This window comes from Aquila chrysaetos, chromosome 17, assembly GCF_900496995.4.
Source record: "Aquila chrysaetos chrysaetos chromosome 17, bAquChr1.4, whole genome shotgun sequence".
In the NCBI taxonomy this organism is placed as follows: Eukaryota; Metazoa; Chordata; class Aves; order Accipitriformes; family Accipitridae; genus Aquila; species Aquila chrysaetos.
In genome coordinates, this window is record NC_044020.1 from 16,559,139 (window position 1) to 16,574,629 (window position 15,491).

Genomic DNA, 15,491 nt, shown 5'->3' on the forward strand with positions numbered 1-15,491 from the left:
GAGCTACTTTAGTGTGACATTCACATTCATTTACAATCAAGATGAGTAAATATTTTAGTATATAAGCAATTTACCACCTATTTTTATTTTGCTTTAATATAAGACAGTGTAACAGTCTAAAAAATGAAGCAACACTGAAGAAATAGTCATTTTAAATTAATATTTAGAACAAATTTTAAAAGCATACCCAATAAAGCATGCTAAGGAAAAAGCTAATAATCTAGGTGAAAGGAATATATGTTGGCCACAGAACATGCTGAAGAGAACTCTACAAAGAAAACTTAAGACCTGTTCGTACACTAAATTAGAGCATTTAATGATTTCTTTTAAAAAATGTTGCCTTTTGCTATATTTTCTACTGGGTTTTTTCAATATGCAATGAAAGATACAGGTTCACATATAAATACGTATAAGTTACATAGGAAAGTTTCAAAAGAGAAAACTGATTTCAAAGCTTTCCCTTTTTGTTGCCTACGAATATAATATAGATAGATACAGTTATTTGATAAGAATTTTGCTAGTAAAAGTACCCATGTAGGCAGGTACACTAGCTCCCCTGAGTGCATTATTCATAGTAATTTTTTTCAAAATGCATTATCAGGCTACCAGTCATATCAGCCTCTAAGCAAGTGTATTTACTACGCTTGAGCCACGCCAACAAACATCATTCTGTTGCACCAATCACAATGAACTTCAATCATCCTGACACTTACTATATTTTATTAGATTTCCATTAGAAATCAGAAGACTGTCATGTTTAAAGAACAATGCCTTTACCCTGTTACTGGTGTTAACACTTATGATGATACAATTTTGTTCCTGGGATGGCTTTAGCAATTGGGTTCCTATAGAATCATACAAGATGCAATAGCTTCTTCCCTGTTCTTGCTAATGCTCTATCTTAAAAAAGGTGGAACAGTAAATGATATAGGTGACAACTATATTTTTTTCAACTGAGAATCCTCACAAACAGCATTTTAAATTAATCATTTATGGTTCTGTAACATCTCCTTTGCACTGCTTAAGTAAAGCTGGCTTAAGACTAAGTTCAGCATCTAGCTCACTCAAATGATAATGAATTTACCCAGGCCTTGAATATGCACAAGGTCCCAAGCTTTAAGAATGTGATGCCACTAAACTCCTTTTGAACATGGACGAAAAGTGGTTCTTAAAAAAGATGCTAGCCAAACATCAAATTTACTACTCTATTTGCAAATTCAGTCATAACTACATATTTCCATTGCAAAATAAAATCCTAATTATTTTTCTTATGAGCTTGATCAGAGCAGCTAAGAGAAATGGAGATGATCCTAATCCTTGTTCATTCTCAATATAACTATTTATTAAATTCAGACTTTTGTAAATCAGCTGAGGACAGTGGTATTATTTAAGTAACTCTTATATGTTATATAGATGTGGACTACATCTCACGTAACTTTTAAAAGATCTCACCTGAACAGCACACATTTAAGTGAGGAATAAGTATGGAACCCAGCAATGCATTTTCAGGCAAAAATTCTATAGACCTCTAAGCTATGGAAATATGAAGTATGAATTCCTTATATCACAGTAAACATATGGTAAGGGTCATATCTCATAGAAAGTAATATTTTTAAGTATGTGATTCAGTGACTCCGTGATTCAGATGCAGTACACTGATTTTGTGTTTGCTACAGAGGACATATAGTCCTTGGACATCTATTAGACTGAATGCAGCTATGCTTTGAGAAGCTTTCAAACAAACTGTTATGTTTAATACAGTTCATATTTTTTTCTAATTTACAGAACAGTTTTCAAGGTTGCAAAGTGATATCAGACAGTGTGAGATAAAAAATATAAAGCTACAATCTAAAAAAATATGTTGGCTTACTGAGAAACTTATTAAGTTGTATTAAATATATTTACAACAACATTGCTATGAAAATATAACAGCATGGTAATACTTTAGCACTTTTTTTGGACATACAACTTCAAAAATGTTTTTTCCGTAACAAATACTTTACAAAAATACATCTCTCTGTGTGTTGTCTTTTCTTATGACAATGTTTCCTCCCCACACTTTCATTTGCATTATTTCTTTTTCATTTACTGTAAAAAAAAAGGTATAAAATATATCTGATATATCACTGATAACAGTGACAAGCCTAAATAACTATTTTGTATATATGCATGTATTTGTGTTGCAAGTAATTAAAAAAACAATCTTTTGTCCTTGAAAGAAAATTATGTGCAAAGACTGGAACAATAGGAATTTATTTGTTTTAGTTTGCAATAAAATTTTCAACACCCATCTAATTGCCTTTTCTGACTTCATATCCCAGGGGGTCTCAAGTCACCAGCTGAGAAACACTGCCTTAGGGAAAAACACACTGAGAAAGAGAGAATGTTTTTGCAGTAACAGAACTGGATGAAATAGTTCCATCAACATTGTTATTGACAAAAAAATGTAGAATCGGGTTTCCATATCAATAACATGTTTAAATTTCAGGAAATTCTTTCTATCTAAGGAACAAAAACTAAATTAGCAGAAAACAGATACACTAACGTGTTTAAAGTGAAGATTTTTAAATTTTGGTTCAAAGCATAACATTGTTTAAAAATTTATACCTTGTTTCCTCTTTTAAAACTAAAACACTGGAAGCCTCATTTCAGAGAAAAGGAAGAGAAGAGAGGAGAGGAGAGGAGGAGAGGAGAGAGGAGAGGAGAGAGGAGAGGAGAGAGGAGAGGAGAGGAGAGAATTGTTCAGTTTAACCTCAAAATGTTGACTTTACAGGTCAACAGAAACATTGAAGCTGTTCATTATAACACAATGTTTCAATAACTTGAAATTTCCAAAATTAAATTAATCAGGTGTTTGCATAGCTCTCAGATTCAGAGTTCAGATTCAGTAGTACTTACTTCTACAATGTTTGGCAAGTCATTCACTACATATAAATCCGCCATCTTTAAAGGTAGATGCTCTTTTCTGTGTTTAGACTACCGCATCTCCAACATAGGACTACTGTAGATCAACCACACTATGATAACTTAATTCATATTGAATAATAGTTTAATTTAAAAAATCATGGTAATTTCAGTGTCGTTACTCAGTTTTTGATATACAGGTTTATTCAGTGAACCATACAGTAAGTACATACAGTACAGTTACCATACAGTAAGTATGGTTCAACATAACAAGACACATTGCTACAGCTGCCATGTTTCGATACAAAATAAACTGCAACCCACAAACTTTACTTAACTGTATTTGTACATAAAATAAAATAAAACTTTTAATGCATCCAAAGCACCAGAATTTGGATTGAAGTGAACTGCAAGATCTAAGGCTTTGCAAAAATGTTGCTATGTTAGATTCAGCATTGTACTGAAAACAGCTTTCCTTTAAACAAAAACTTCCATATCAATCCACATGATTCATTTTTGCTTTTTCTGTTTTCTTTATCTTTTCATGTGGGGTTTTTGTGTTGTTTAATTATTTTTTGTTACCACCTGAAGTCTATTTCAGACACCAGATGAGCAGTTTCATAAATTCAGTTTCAGAAGGTTAAAAAACAAAACAAAGAAAAACCACCAGTTTTTTTCCCCCTATATTTCACAGAGAAAAATGCAATGTTATTACCTCAGGAGAAGGTAGCTGAGTAACCACTGTATCACCAGTTGTTGAAGTAAGAAGTTTGTCACCTAGAATACTTTCTAAATAGTCTGCCATTACTTCCTGTTGCTTAGGGCTGCAGTGGTTCTCCAAAGACAGTACAATTGGATAGTCAGATGCCTGGAAATATAATTTAAAGGCTTTTATTATTAATAAATAAAAAGAGGACTACTAGATTTCCTAAAATATCTTACAAAAGTCCCCTTGGTAATCTGTATTTTCCTTTATTTTCAAAACTATCAGAATATAAGTCAGTTGTTTCAGGTTAATAACACAATAAAAAAGCTCACAATATTTACATAAAAGAGAAAGCACAATTGAAGAGAAAAAAATGCATCTTCAGGAAGTTAAGGGGAGTTAATACAGGGCTAGAAATATACAGAGATGCAAAAAAAACAACTAGAGAAATCAAATGAAGATCAGTTAAGAAGGACACAATACTTCATTAGAGAAACCAGGTAATATCTGTGCTGATCTCTGGAAAGCACATATTGAAATGTATTTGTCCAATAATCCATAGAAAATAATTTTTCAGAGGCATTTAACATACTGATTAATGTTGGATGTAAAGAAAGTAGGGAGAAAAATAAGTGTTAAATCAGCCAAAAATCAGGATGATTCAATTGCACAGGGAAGAGTACAACCTGGAAGCAAAAAGCAGAATTTCTCACAGAGTTAATGGCTCAGCTAACACACAGAGCTTCTAAAGAATGATGCATTGGCTATTGTGTGTCTGAAACAGCGGTTCTCAACAAATGAACTTACAAAGAAAAAATAGGAATTGTAATGCCATCTGCCAAAAAAGGAGGATGGGGTAAAAACTCCTAGACACACTAAAGCATAAAAAATTATTTAGATTAATTTCAAAGGAGACTTAAAGCATTCCAAATTCTAAAAACATCAGCGTTGACCATTTTGGTGTTTTTCCAAATTAAAGAAATATTCATCTCTTCACACCTAATATCTGCTCTTTCTTTTGCACCTAAAGGTTATATCACAGCTGTTGACTAAGTCATCCCAACAGGGAATTATCACATTGGGTACATGAATTTTTTTTAAATAATGACTAAGTTGTGTGAAAAATAATTTCAATAAGGGGAAATAAGGGAAAAGAAAAGTAGCAAACAAAATTATTGCAATGTTCATGTACCTATAGGAAGAACTTGGAAGCTTTGACATAATCATGTACCTTTAAATTTACATTTGACATATTTTAGTGATAGCTTCTTTAGTAGCTAGCATCTAATTTAAAGGACAATGAAAAAAACAGTGATAAACAAGGCAAAATTTGCTTTCAGCTAAACATAAATTGTAGCCACCAGTTTAATGTATGACACAGATTTAAAATATTTCTGTTTTGTGGGGGAGAGTGTTTGTTTTGTGTACAGAATTTCCTCCATTGTTTACACAGTTTTGTTATGAGGAGAGTTTTTTGGTTTGTTTTTAAAAGGTAAGATCTGGTTCTAAAATTGAAATTGACAGAGTAAACCAGGATTTTTGCTTTAATTTATGACAGATTTTAATTGACTACATTTCAAGTTAACAGTATCCTTAAAATTTGCTCAGAAATCATTGCCTTCACATGAACAAGCTATGCATATTTTTTTATAGTATCAAAAACTTTTGGGCGGGACTCTTTACACCTTACTCATCACAGTACTCAAGCAAGACAGGTGAAACATGGGAAATTGCATAAAAATAGAGAATAGCTTAAATGAGACATGTCCATTTAGACTGTGTAAATAAATCTCATAAGTTGCCAGTAATACTGGTGGCTACTAAAAACAACTACTCTGAATAAAATCTTTGCTTGGGCAGGACCTAAATAGTCAATTTCTATGGGAAGTACCATTTTATGTTTACCCTGCTTTTACACTTTTCCCTGGAGCATTTGCTATTGACCACTAGTAGAAGCACAGCTTAGCATGGATAAACAGCTCATATGAACCATTACCTAATGTTGCGATTTGATCATCTTACTGTAACTTGCACCTATTAAACGAAGTTTGTATTATAGTTATGTACATTATGCTGTGTATTAGCAAAAACAGGAGAGTTATATCTAATGGTTTGTGAAGAACAGTGAAATAAAACCATATTATTGTTTTCACTATCTTTTAAAATCAGACTAATTAATTTTATATAGAAATCAGAACAGAAAAAATATAGCTTTCCTTAACTCTGAGAAGACTATAAATATATATGTATAAAAATCCATATAAATGTATGATATTTATATGTATATATTCACACAGATAATGCTGGCCTGAATACAAAAGTTATCTTAATAGTTGTTAAGGACTTCATTTGAGCAGGAATTTTGCCAGAAACCTATACAAAAGACTGAGACAGCGCCAAAAGCTCTCCAGCTTTCGCTGCTTTGCCAGGGATAGGCAGAAGGGACATTGCCCTAATGAGTCATCTGACAAAAAGACTGCAGTAGGTGGTAACCTTTATCAGGCCTTGAATTCAAAACAAAAAGAGGGGAAATAGAAAACAAAGTCTCAAACTCACCTTTAATCTAACATTTTTCTCTGTATCATAAATTCAAGCATAAGATATAAGACAGACTGATAGCAACAGAAGAATAAGTGAAGTAAAAAAATTAAAAGATATAAAGGAGTAAAACATCAAACTGATTCTGAAGTGGTTGTTCACTTTATATTCAGTCCTTGATTAAATGACCTCAGGTGAGAATTCCACCTAACAAGCTAAGATCTTCTGAATTCCTTGCACCAAGTTTGGTTTATAATCATTATCAGCAAAATATGTTTACCATATCATAAATAAAATAAAAAGATATTAAGAACAGATACTACAATTTTCCTGTAATTTATTTCAACAATGCCCCCTGCCACAAGCACTGTCTCTGTTTCATTTTTTTTTACCCTGGAGATTCTCTGACAACAACCATGCCCCTGGGCTTTATTAAAGTCACCATCACATTTTAACCAACATATATATATATATATATACACACACATACCACAAATGCATACTTGTCTATCACTTGAATTACAGAATGAAATGGAATTTTGCTTGTTAAAGTGTGACCGTGATACACAACAGGTTCATTGTTTGAGCCATCCCAGCAGTCAATTTCCAGGCAACGACATCCTTTCAAGAGAGCACTTCAAAAGAACAAGAGAAACAATTTTACAGTCAAAAGAAAGATACTACACTTTCTTATACAAGTATTTCTGATTACAAGCACATTGAATAATTACAAAAAAACCCTACTTTTTCATCAAAAAAGAGAAATCCTATAGAAGTATGAGACAGCTATATTTTCTGCTGTTTATCTTAGGCATGATAGGTAATAAACTTTATTAGAGCATTAAGCAGTAAGATGGATTATCTGAATAACCTTCATTAAGAGACTAAAAACAAGGGTCAAAGATTTAAATAAAAGAATTTTGGAATTATGGCAAATTGTTGCTTGAAATAGAAGAAGAAATGTTTGAAAGGGCCTTTTGCATTACTATCCCAGGATTTGACTGCAAGTTTGAGAATGATTTTACTTAAAAGTAACAGCATCACAGTTGGAGAATCAGGTTGTGCTTGGTCTTTATATAATTTAGTTGGTCTTCCCCCACCTTGTTTCTAAGAGGGAGTGCTAAAATTTCTTGGATGCCTTAAAGTTACTCTGGTTTAATTTTTAATATGTTAATGGTACCCCTTAAAGGTCTTAGGTTTCTAATATTTGGCTTGTTACTAATTTAAACATTTCTTGTAGAATTATTTTACCCAATTACCAATCTGTCTTCTACTTCACTAAAGTAATACAAAGTAATAGGAATTCTAGACACCTGCCTTCCAAATTCTTAATATTTTCTGTTCCCTTCTGTATTGCCTTTATTACATAATCCATTTTCTCCTTCCCTGACCATTTCTTCTGAATATGTCTTGGCAATAAGGCACCCTGGTTTCCTTCTCCTCTTGGACTCATAAGCTGCACATTCAAAGACAAAGTTTCTTCTCCCTCCTGGCTACTATTGTGCCCACATTTTTTTGTTGTTTTTTCTACCCTGACCACATTGCAACATACACTGATCACAGATATTCTTGACATACTCCACTGTACTGTGCCATTATTCCCTGTATATTGTTCAGATTAGAGTTTGCCCAGGAATTTTAATTTATTTCAGGGAGTTATTTATTTTTGCATAGCATGTTGAGATTAAAAACTGATTTAATCATATACTGTGCAGCATACTATAGATTTCATTTGCTGCAAGGTAGATTTTTTGAGATGTAAGTGAAAAAATAGATTGTTTCCAGACTATGAACACATGGTTTGGCAAATATATTGAGAAGTGTACACACAAAATAAAATACCACTCTCACATTTTCTACTTATATCTGTGATGGTTTTGTTCCTTGTTGCCAAGCAGGATTATATGTGACAGTTCATTAAAAAAAATAAAAACAAAGAACATTTTAAATATTAAAAACCAGTATCTAAATACCTGGTATATCCCCATAAATGACTGGGTCCTATTAGTTGGTCAGATATCAAGTAGGTGTTGTGAGAAGATGAAATAAAATAGTCACATAATGGATGGTTCATATCTTGGTAGACGGTCCTGTGATTGTTTTTAAATATCGAACAGTCTTCTGAGCTCATGTACCTTATAAATCCTTCAAATGACATTTGCCTTCTTTTCCTCACTGAACAAAAAAGAAAGCAAAAAAATTCTGGTGTGAAGCTAAACTGATGGTTATATCTGTGTATTTTCCATAATTTTTAATAGCCAGTTCTGAACATTGCTAAAGGTGATACAGCATAACACTTTCCTGCAATTTTAAAATTCATAACATACAATATAAACACAAACATCAGATGTGTGCAATTCTGGAGCTGAATTGCTGTGGTTCAAAATTATGAGAGGAAATAAACATGTTCTAACATTTTTATTCTTCTATGGACACCAGTAAAAAGAGTTTGCAGTAATCCTAATATAAAGGAAAATATTTGTTGTTTAGTTTTGGAAAGTAAATGCACAAAGAGAATCTTCTTTTTTCCTGTAGAAAGAACAGAAATTGTTCTCCAAAATGTCAGCAACTGTCAAAATAATCTTGCAGAAACTATGATTCCTAGCACCAAATATCTTCCTCAGTAGTGGAAAACTCAAAATAAATACTAATGAAATAATGGTTAAATTAGAAGTATTTGAAATAAAAAAAGCATCTTAACAAAATAAATATCTGCCCACAAAGGTGAATTGCAAATCAAGCTTATTATATTACTGCATCCATAACAAAATGTGCTAATTGCCTCCATACCAGTGCTAGTCATCCCATTTGTTTTGTTTTTAACTGATTTAATGACAAACAGATCCATTATACTGCCAACTGCTGCTCCACTGTCATGCTTCAAATGTAGTAATTTTGCAAGTGATATAATCTCAGAAGTCAGCTTTGCTTCAAAACATAACCTAGTTTGAATTAGTCAGGGATTTTGCCCAGTTCTGGCTCTAAAATAACCTTATTATTGTCACCATAGTAGGCTAGTGGTAATTAAGCAGTAAGTAATCCAAGATTACTTTCTGTTAGTAACTTAAAGAGGTTAATGTATACAAACTTTTGACAAAAAAACCCAAACAAAACCAAAACCCAAACACTGACCTGTTAATTATCAATACAGCTATAAGAATCACAATTTACAGGTTAGAATTACAATTATCAGTCTTCAGTATTTGTACAAACTGAAAGTTTTCTATCTATCTGAATGAGAAGTTATGAAAATCGTTCTGATGATAGTAACACAAAGAAAATAATTATTTCTAAATGACACAGGTTTTTGAACTAGAAAAACTTACAATGTTTTAAAATGCTAAACAGAAATAGAAAATAAGGATGAAGACCCTCCAGACATCATACATACATACACTGTTGTCCTTAACCCTACAGACGTTATTCCCACCAGAAGTCTGTCGAAGCTATTCTTAAAGACATCCTAGTAATCCCATTTCAGCACCTAAGTAACCTTATTGTTAGAAAGTTTTCCACAATGTTTACCCTGAAACTCCCTTGCTGTCTGAAATATTTGTCCTGGTTTGTACTATTCCTCTCTTTTTTTCCACAGTCTTAGGCACATATGAAGACTGCTATTACACTTCCCCTCATTCCACTGTTTTCCAGAAGAAACAAATTCAATTCAGTGCATGTTTCTGTTTAGGTTAGGTATTCTTAGACATCTAGTAATTTTCATTGTTCTTCTACAATTCTTTCCACCTGGTGAACCTCCTTCCTGATGTTTGATGCCCTAAATGGAACATAGCGCTTCTCCTTATTGAACTCCATCCTTCTTTTCTATATCATCAATTTGCCAAGAACACTTTGACTTCTAATCTTGTCCCCTATTATACTTGAAGGTATGGTGTTAATTTAATAGAACTAATTTCTATTCCACCATCCTACTTATCAATGACATAAGTGAAGTCTGGATCTCAACAAAATGCTCAATGAAACTGTAGCATTGTTTGATTGATGTAGCCTTTCATTTGACTCTAAGTCATTGATGACTCACTTCTCAGAGTAATTTTCTAATGAGTTGCTTATGTACCATGTAGTTATTTTGCCTGCTTCCTCAACATGCTTTTTAGAATGCAAGACAGTGTTAAAAAGCAAGATTTTTCTTCTATCCACCAGCGCTGTTATTCTTTCATAGAAGAAAACTGGGTACTATTTCTACATGGAATGTCCTGACAAATGGTTACTCATCCTTACCATCTTAGAGGTGATTACATATTCAATATTTGTTCCAGTTTTTTCTGGTAACTGAGTGGTGTCTAGTGCCTTGGATGTTCCCTTTCTAAAATAGATATTACATTTTATTTTTTCCAGTCTTTCAATTCATCATCCATTCCACACGTGTTTTCAAAGGTAACATGTATTAGCCAAGTTTGTTACAGTCAATTTTCTAAGAACTCGGGATTTGTCAACTTGTCTTCACTGATCTGATTAAGTCATTTAAGCATGTCCTACCCCATTTTTTTTCATATTTTTGACTGAGGTCTTACTCTGGTCTCATTAATAATATTAGCCACCTGATTGTACTCAGGTAGTACATCAAGAATTCCCTTCATCTTTCTTTTAACTAACATATTTACAGAATGACTTATTGCTACCATGATGACTCTTGATAGTTGTATCGTATTTAGTATCTTGACTTTTTTGATTTATCTGCATGCACATGTTATATTGTTTTATACTTGTAGCAATAATTAATTTTCTACTTTCTGGGTCTTTAAAAAAGTTTTGAATTTTTTTAAATGTTACTCTAAACAGAATACATTCATCCCATATGCTTTATCTATAATGAATTACATGAATTGTAGACTCAATTCCTTTGAAGAGAAAGATTTTAATCAATAGTATCTGGTTTTCATTTTTTATTAATTTATTTTTCATGCTCTATATATTTCTTTGTGTAAGTGCAAGTTGGGCCAGCAACTCCTTATTTATTTTTTTATTTATTTACTAGCAATACTTACATGGCTTTTTTTTTACATTTATCTTTTAAATTAGTGAAAAATACTGACTTTCCAAAGTTTTGCTTATTTTCTGAATTATTTCTGATGCTTTCCTGACTGCTCTTGTCATTGATAACTACAGCATTCTCAGGAAGAGATCATGACCATAATCCCCTAAAAATGAAAACATTATGAAGTAAATTTGTGTTACTTTGTTAGCCAATAGGTAAGCTCTTTGACTTCAGTAAAAGGTTCAGCTCCTGTCTCTGATCAATGGACTGAAAATACTTGTATTTTTATACAGCTTATTACAGGCCCTTACATTACATTGGCTTATAAATTTTTTTCTCAGGGATCTGTAGTTACTGTCCTTGAACTGCATACAAGTAAAGTCACCATCATGTTTCTGGAGAACTACCAAAATGCCAAGCAACTCTGTAAAATGGTAAGACCTATCTGTAAGCAGGAAGAGAGTGGCTTTGTACTAATGGTTCTGGCAGCACCAGCAGTTGTGTGAATTGAGATATGCAAAAGAGCATCATGTGTACATAAATGGCATGCCATCTGGTAAAATAAATTTTCAGAGATCTGATGTTTGGTAGAAGATATCATAGTTTTGATAGTTTAAAGTAAAGGTAGACTTAATTTTTTATTATTGCTACTATTCATTCACCCCTCTCTTACCAGTGGAGAAAACCTACTGGGTTTCTTTTGCACTGTCTCTTATCTTCATCTGATGAAGACAGAAGACTAGTTAGGAAGAAGGGAGTGCTTTTTAAGTTTTGAGGAATAGCACAGTCATACTATTTTCTGACCATTTACAGCCATTTTCTGCTTCTACATTAAAAGAAATGGGGATTCATCTCCATAACTATTCTGCAGTGAAAAGATACTTTCATCAAGGCCTCACGTTTCTTCCCTAGAGAAACCTCAGTCTTTTTCTCCATTAGGATCCTTTAGCAGTAGTTAGCGTGCACACATATCCATTTTGTGTAGAAAGAAAAAGAGAAAGCAAGAAAAGATTTCTGTCTTCTTATAGCTCCTTGTTGTTTACAAAGTTCAATGTTTTTTTCTTGCCCTTGCCTTTTGGATAGTCTGGAATACAGTTTATTTATAATATTCTTTTTTTCCAAACATAATTTAAAAATAAAAAAATGTTTTTCCCCTTTCTTCCAGTTAAGGTAAATTCCAGCTCTGCCATATATACAAATACTGCCATATCAGAAAGGAATTATGGATATAACCTGAGTATTTAAAAGACTTGGATTACATTATATGCCTATGTTTTTGAGAGTTTATTACATTCTGCTTTCTTACTTATCTTGGAACTTCTTTGTAAGTATTTTTCTGTCTTTATGGAAAGAAAAAATGAAAGTTTTCATAAGATGTTTGGTGCCCTGAAGGGACTGAGACCTGTGGAGGATCCACACTGAAGCAGATGAAACAAGTGAGAAGAAAGCAGTAGCAAAAGAAAAGTGTGACAAAGGTGGAGCAGCAGAAAGAAATCACTATGCATTGACCACAGCCTCCTGCAATGCCTGTTTCCTCACTGAATGGACTGAGTACAACCTGCAGCAATGACAAGGTGGGAGGAGAGGTGTCTGGACTGAAGTGGAGACTAGGAAGTGGGGAGGAGAGGAGCCTGAACAGAAGTTGAGTCTGGGAAACAGGGAAAAAGTTGTTTTCTCTGTTTTTAAACGTGTGTGTTCTTTGTTTCCTAATAGCCTAATTAGTAACTAAATGTTTATGTTACTTGGCCACCAGGGATATTGAAATGGGTACAAATATGTCTGCTGGGAGTTTTAGGGGTGAACTCATGAGAAATACTTGCAATCAGAGACAAGGGTGTTACTCTGCTATATTGGCAGAAGAAAGCTTTCAATAATTGTTAGAAGTATCAAATAATAATAGCCTCAAGGCAGAAACATTATCAGATAGAATTTCGTACTATTTGGTTACTTAATGTCAGACTGAAACATTTATAATCTAAGTGAACAGTAAAGACAGAAATATTTCCTTGGCTAAAGTAAGAATACAGTTATTCCTTTTCTTCTCTGAGTTTATATTTTAGGCAATCTATTTACCACCAGACCCACACTTGTAACTAATACTGGTGCATACTGGAATAAAGTATCCATCTGAGCTGCAGTTTAGTTTTCTAAGGGCTTGTATCTCATAATCAATTGTCCTCTTCTTATGAACGCTTTTCCTAAAACTGCATGTTTACCTGCTGTTTCACACATCTGAATTCTTGTGTCTCATAAATCCAGCTTCAGCCATTGCCTTAGCTGAGATTTTTAAGTCATCCTTCTTATTTCCTGCAATTTTTTATGAAATCTGTAGAAATTTGACTGAGGTCTCTACTCTGTTAAATTTGGTTTACATTGACCAATGGGATCAAAAGTTCTCTCCTTCAAATGCATGCTCTCCCTCTTGCTCTGTCTGTCACACACACATGCACATATAAAAAGCAAGTTTAAAAGAATGTATATCCTAGGAATAAACTGAAGATGTTTTCTTTGATTCACAAATACATTCTGGATTACTCAAATTCTTTATCTGACAGATGCACCAAGCTTATATTGTTATTTATAAAATAACCAATTTTTTCAAGACAGGGTTGTATTTTTGACCTGTTTTTGTACTGCTTAGCAGGAAAATACAGAGACAGGAGCAAAGTCTTTGAATGGCACTACACTGTAAATAATCCTCACTGTGCCTCTAATCCTATCCATGCAAATACTGAAAAATGAGCAATATTTTTTTTTAAAAAAGAGGTATATACCAAGCTTAAAAAAAATAAAGTGCATTTGGTTGGCATGTTTTCTTTAATCTCATTTAATGACTCAAGACTTCCATTCAAAATTAATAATAAAATTGAGAGATAATTGAATGTTTGTGTTGAACAAAACTGACTTTTGGATGTTAGTAAGACAGAACTGTCAAGTGTGAATCACATATTCACAATTTTTATGGTCAATTCCATACAATGGTTCCTTCAGCCAAAATGCAAGCTTTAGCACACACACGAAAAACCTGTTAATGCAGCATTTTGCCGTTGGACATTTAAATTGTACAATAAAAATGAAAGAGTAATGTATTGCATACTGTTCCTGAACTAGCTACAGTACCCTCAGAGGGTTATCTGGCTCAATAGCATTGAATAGTCTTCTCTCTCTACACACAAATGCTAGGGATGCACTAAATATTATAGACAGACTTATCAATGTTGTATATAAAATCTAGTCACGGTTTTCATCTTAATCTTGACATACTAGTGCTATCAAGTTTATCAGATAATGGTTGTTACTATTAGCAAACCAGTCAATCAAGTGTCAAAATCTGCCCTTTTCCCTTTCTGCAATACACAGGACAAGGACGGCAGATGAGTCCAACAGATCATCCTGATGAAAAAATATTCTATACCAAATTCAGAATGACAGTTACACAAAATGGTCTACCACAACACCATATGAATCAGCTATCATGTCAATCATATCTGGAACTTTCCAATAAATATGTTTGAGTGGGAGTATTAGTTCACTCAAAGGAGCATGAACAATACAGCTATTATTTCATTCAGTAAGATTATTTCCAATTACAAGACAAACAGGTTTATCACAGATGAAGAAACAAACAAGAATTTGGCTCAGCATCTGAAATTTAAACCAGACATTAAATTAAAACTATAGAAACTTTAGTTGATATTTACAAATGTGTTTTCTAACTGACGAAATATTCTTCGCTGTTTAACCGCTTTATAGCTATTAACTTTCCCATCAAAACAGATAACCCCAAACCAAAAGAAACCTTTTAAACTGGTAATTTATTATATAATTACATAATTTGTAAACATATTAGTTCTCAGAGAGACTAGAATATATTCAATAAAATATGTTCTAATTTGAAAGGCAACCTCAGAGACTAATGGCATAAGAAATCAAAGGTTTTGTAGCTATTACTGGACAGTGAATGACTCTTAATGAAACACTAAATGTCTTCTGTTTCTTGTTGAAAAAGTCATCCAATTTCTTCTTTCCACAACAGTGGGAATGAACAGTATAGATATTCCAGGGTTATCATCCCAAAAGGAAGATATTCCCCTTCTTTGGTTTATTTTTCTTAACCAGTTATCAGTTCTACCCTTTATCAAAGACCGGGAACCAAAGGAAAATAACAAAGTTAAACAACTGAGATTCATGTTCCACTGAACAAAGTAACAGCTTGCAACAACATGCAGTTAGCTCTGATTTCCTTTTCCTAGCTTAGTTGCAAATTTTGCCTCAAGTTATGTTCAGTAAAACTCAGCAGAAATGTTACACCACAACTTGAAGCAGCCTTCAATAGCTGAAGAATACACA

General features: G+C 33.0%; 1 protein-coding gene across 1 annotated transcript in view; it reads right to left on the reverse strand.

The window, feature by feature from the left end:
• The window catches only part of PLCZ1 (phospholipase C zeta 1), a 45,047-nt gene extending 33,787 nt beyond the window's left edge, over window positions 1-11,260 (reverse strand). The window contains exons 1-4 of the mRNA XM_030040973.2: window positions 11,200-11,260; window positions 8,122-8,323; window positions 6,639-6,783; window positions 3,620-3,772 (exon numbers count right to left, since the gene is read on the reverse strand). Of these exons, the coding sequence (XP_029896833.1) occupies window positions 3,620-3,772; window positions 6,639-6,783; window positions 8,122-8,323; window positions 11,200-11,260 (561 nt within the window). The remainder of the gene's footprint in view (window positions 1-3,619; window positions 3,773-6,638; window positions 6,784-8,121; window positions 8,324-11,199) is intronic.
• Window positions 11,261-15,491: the final 4,231 nt, after the last annotated feature.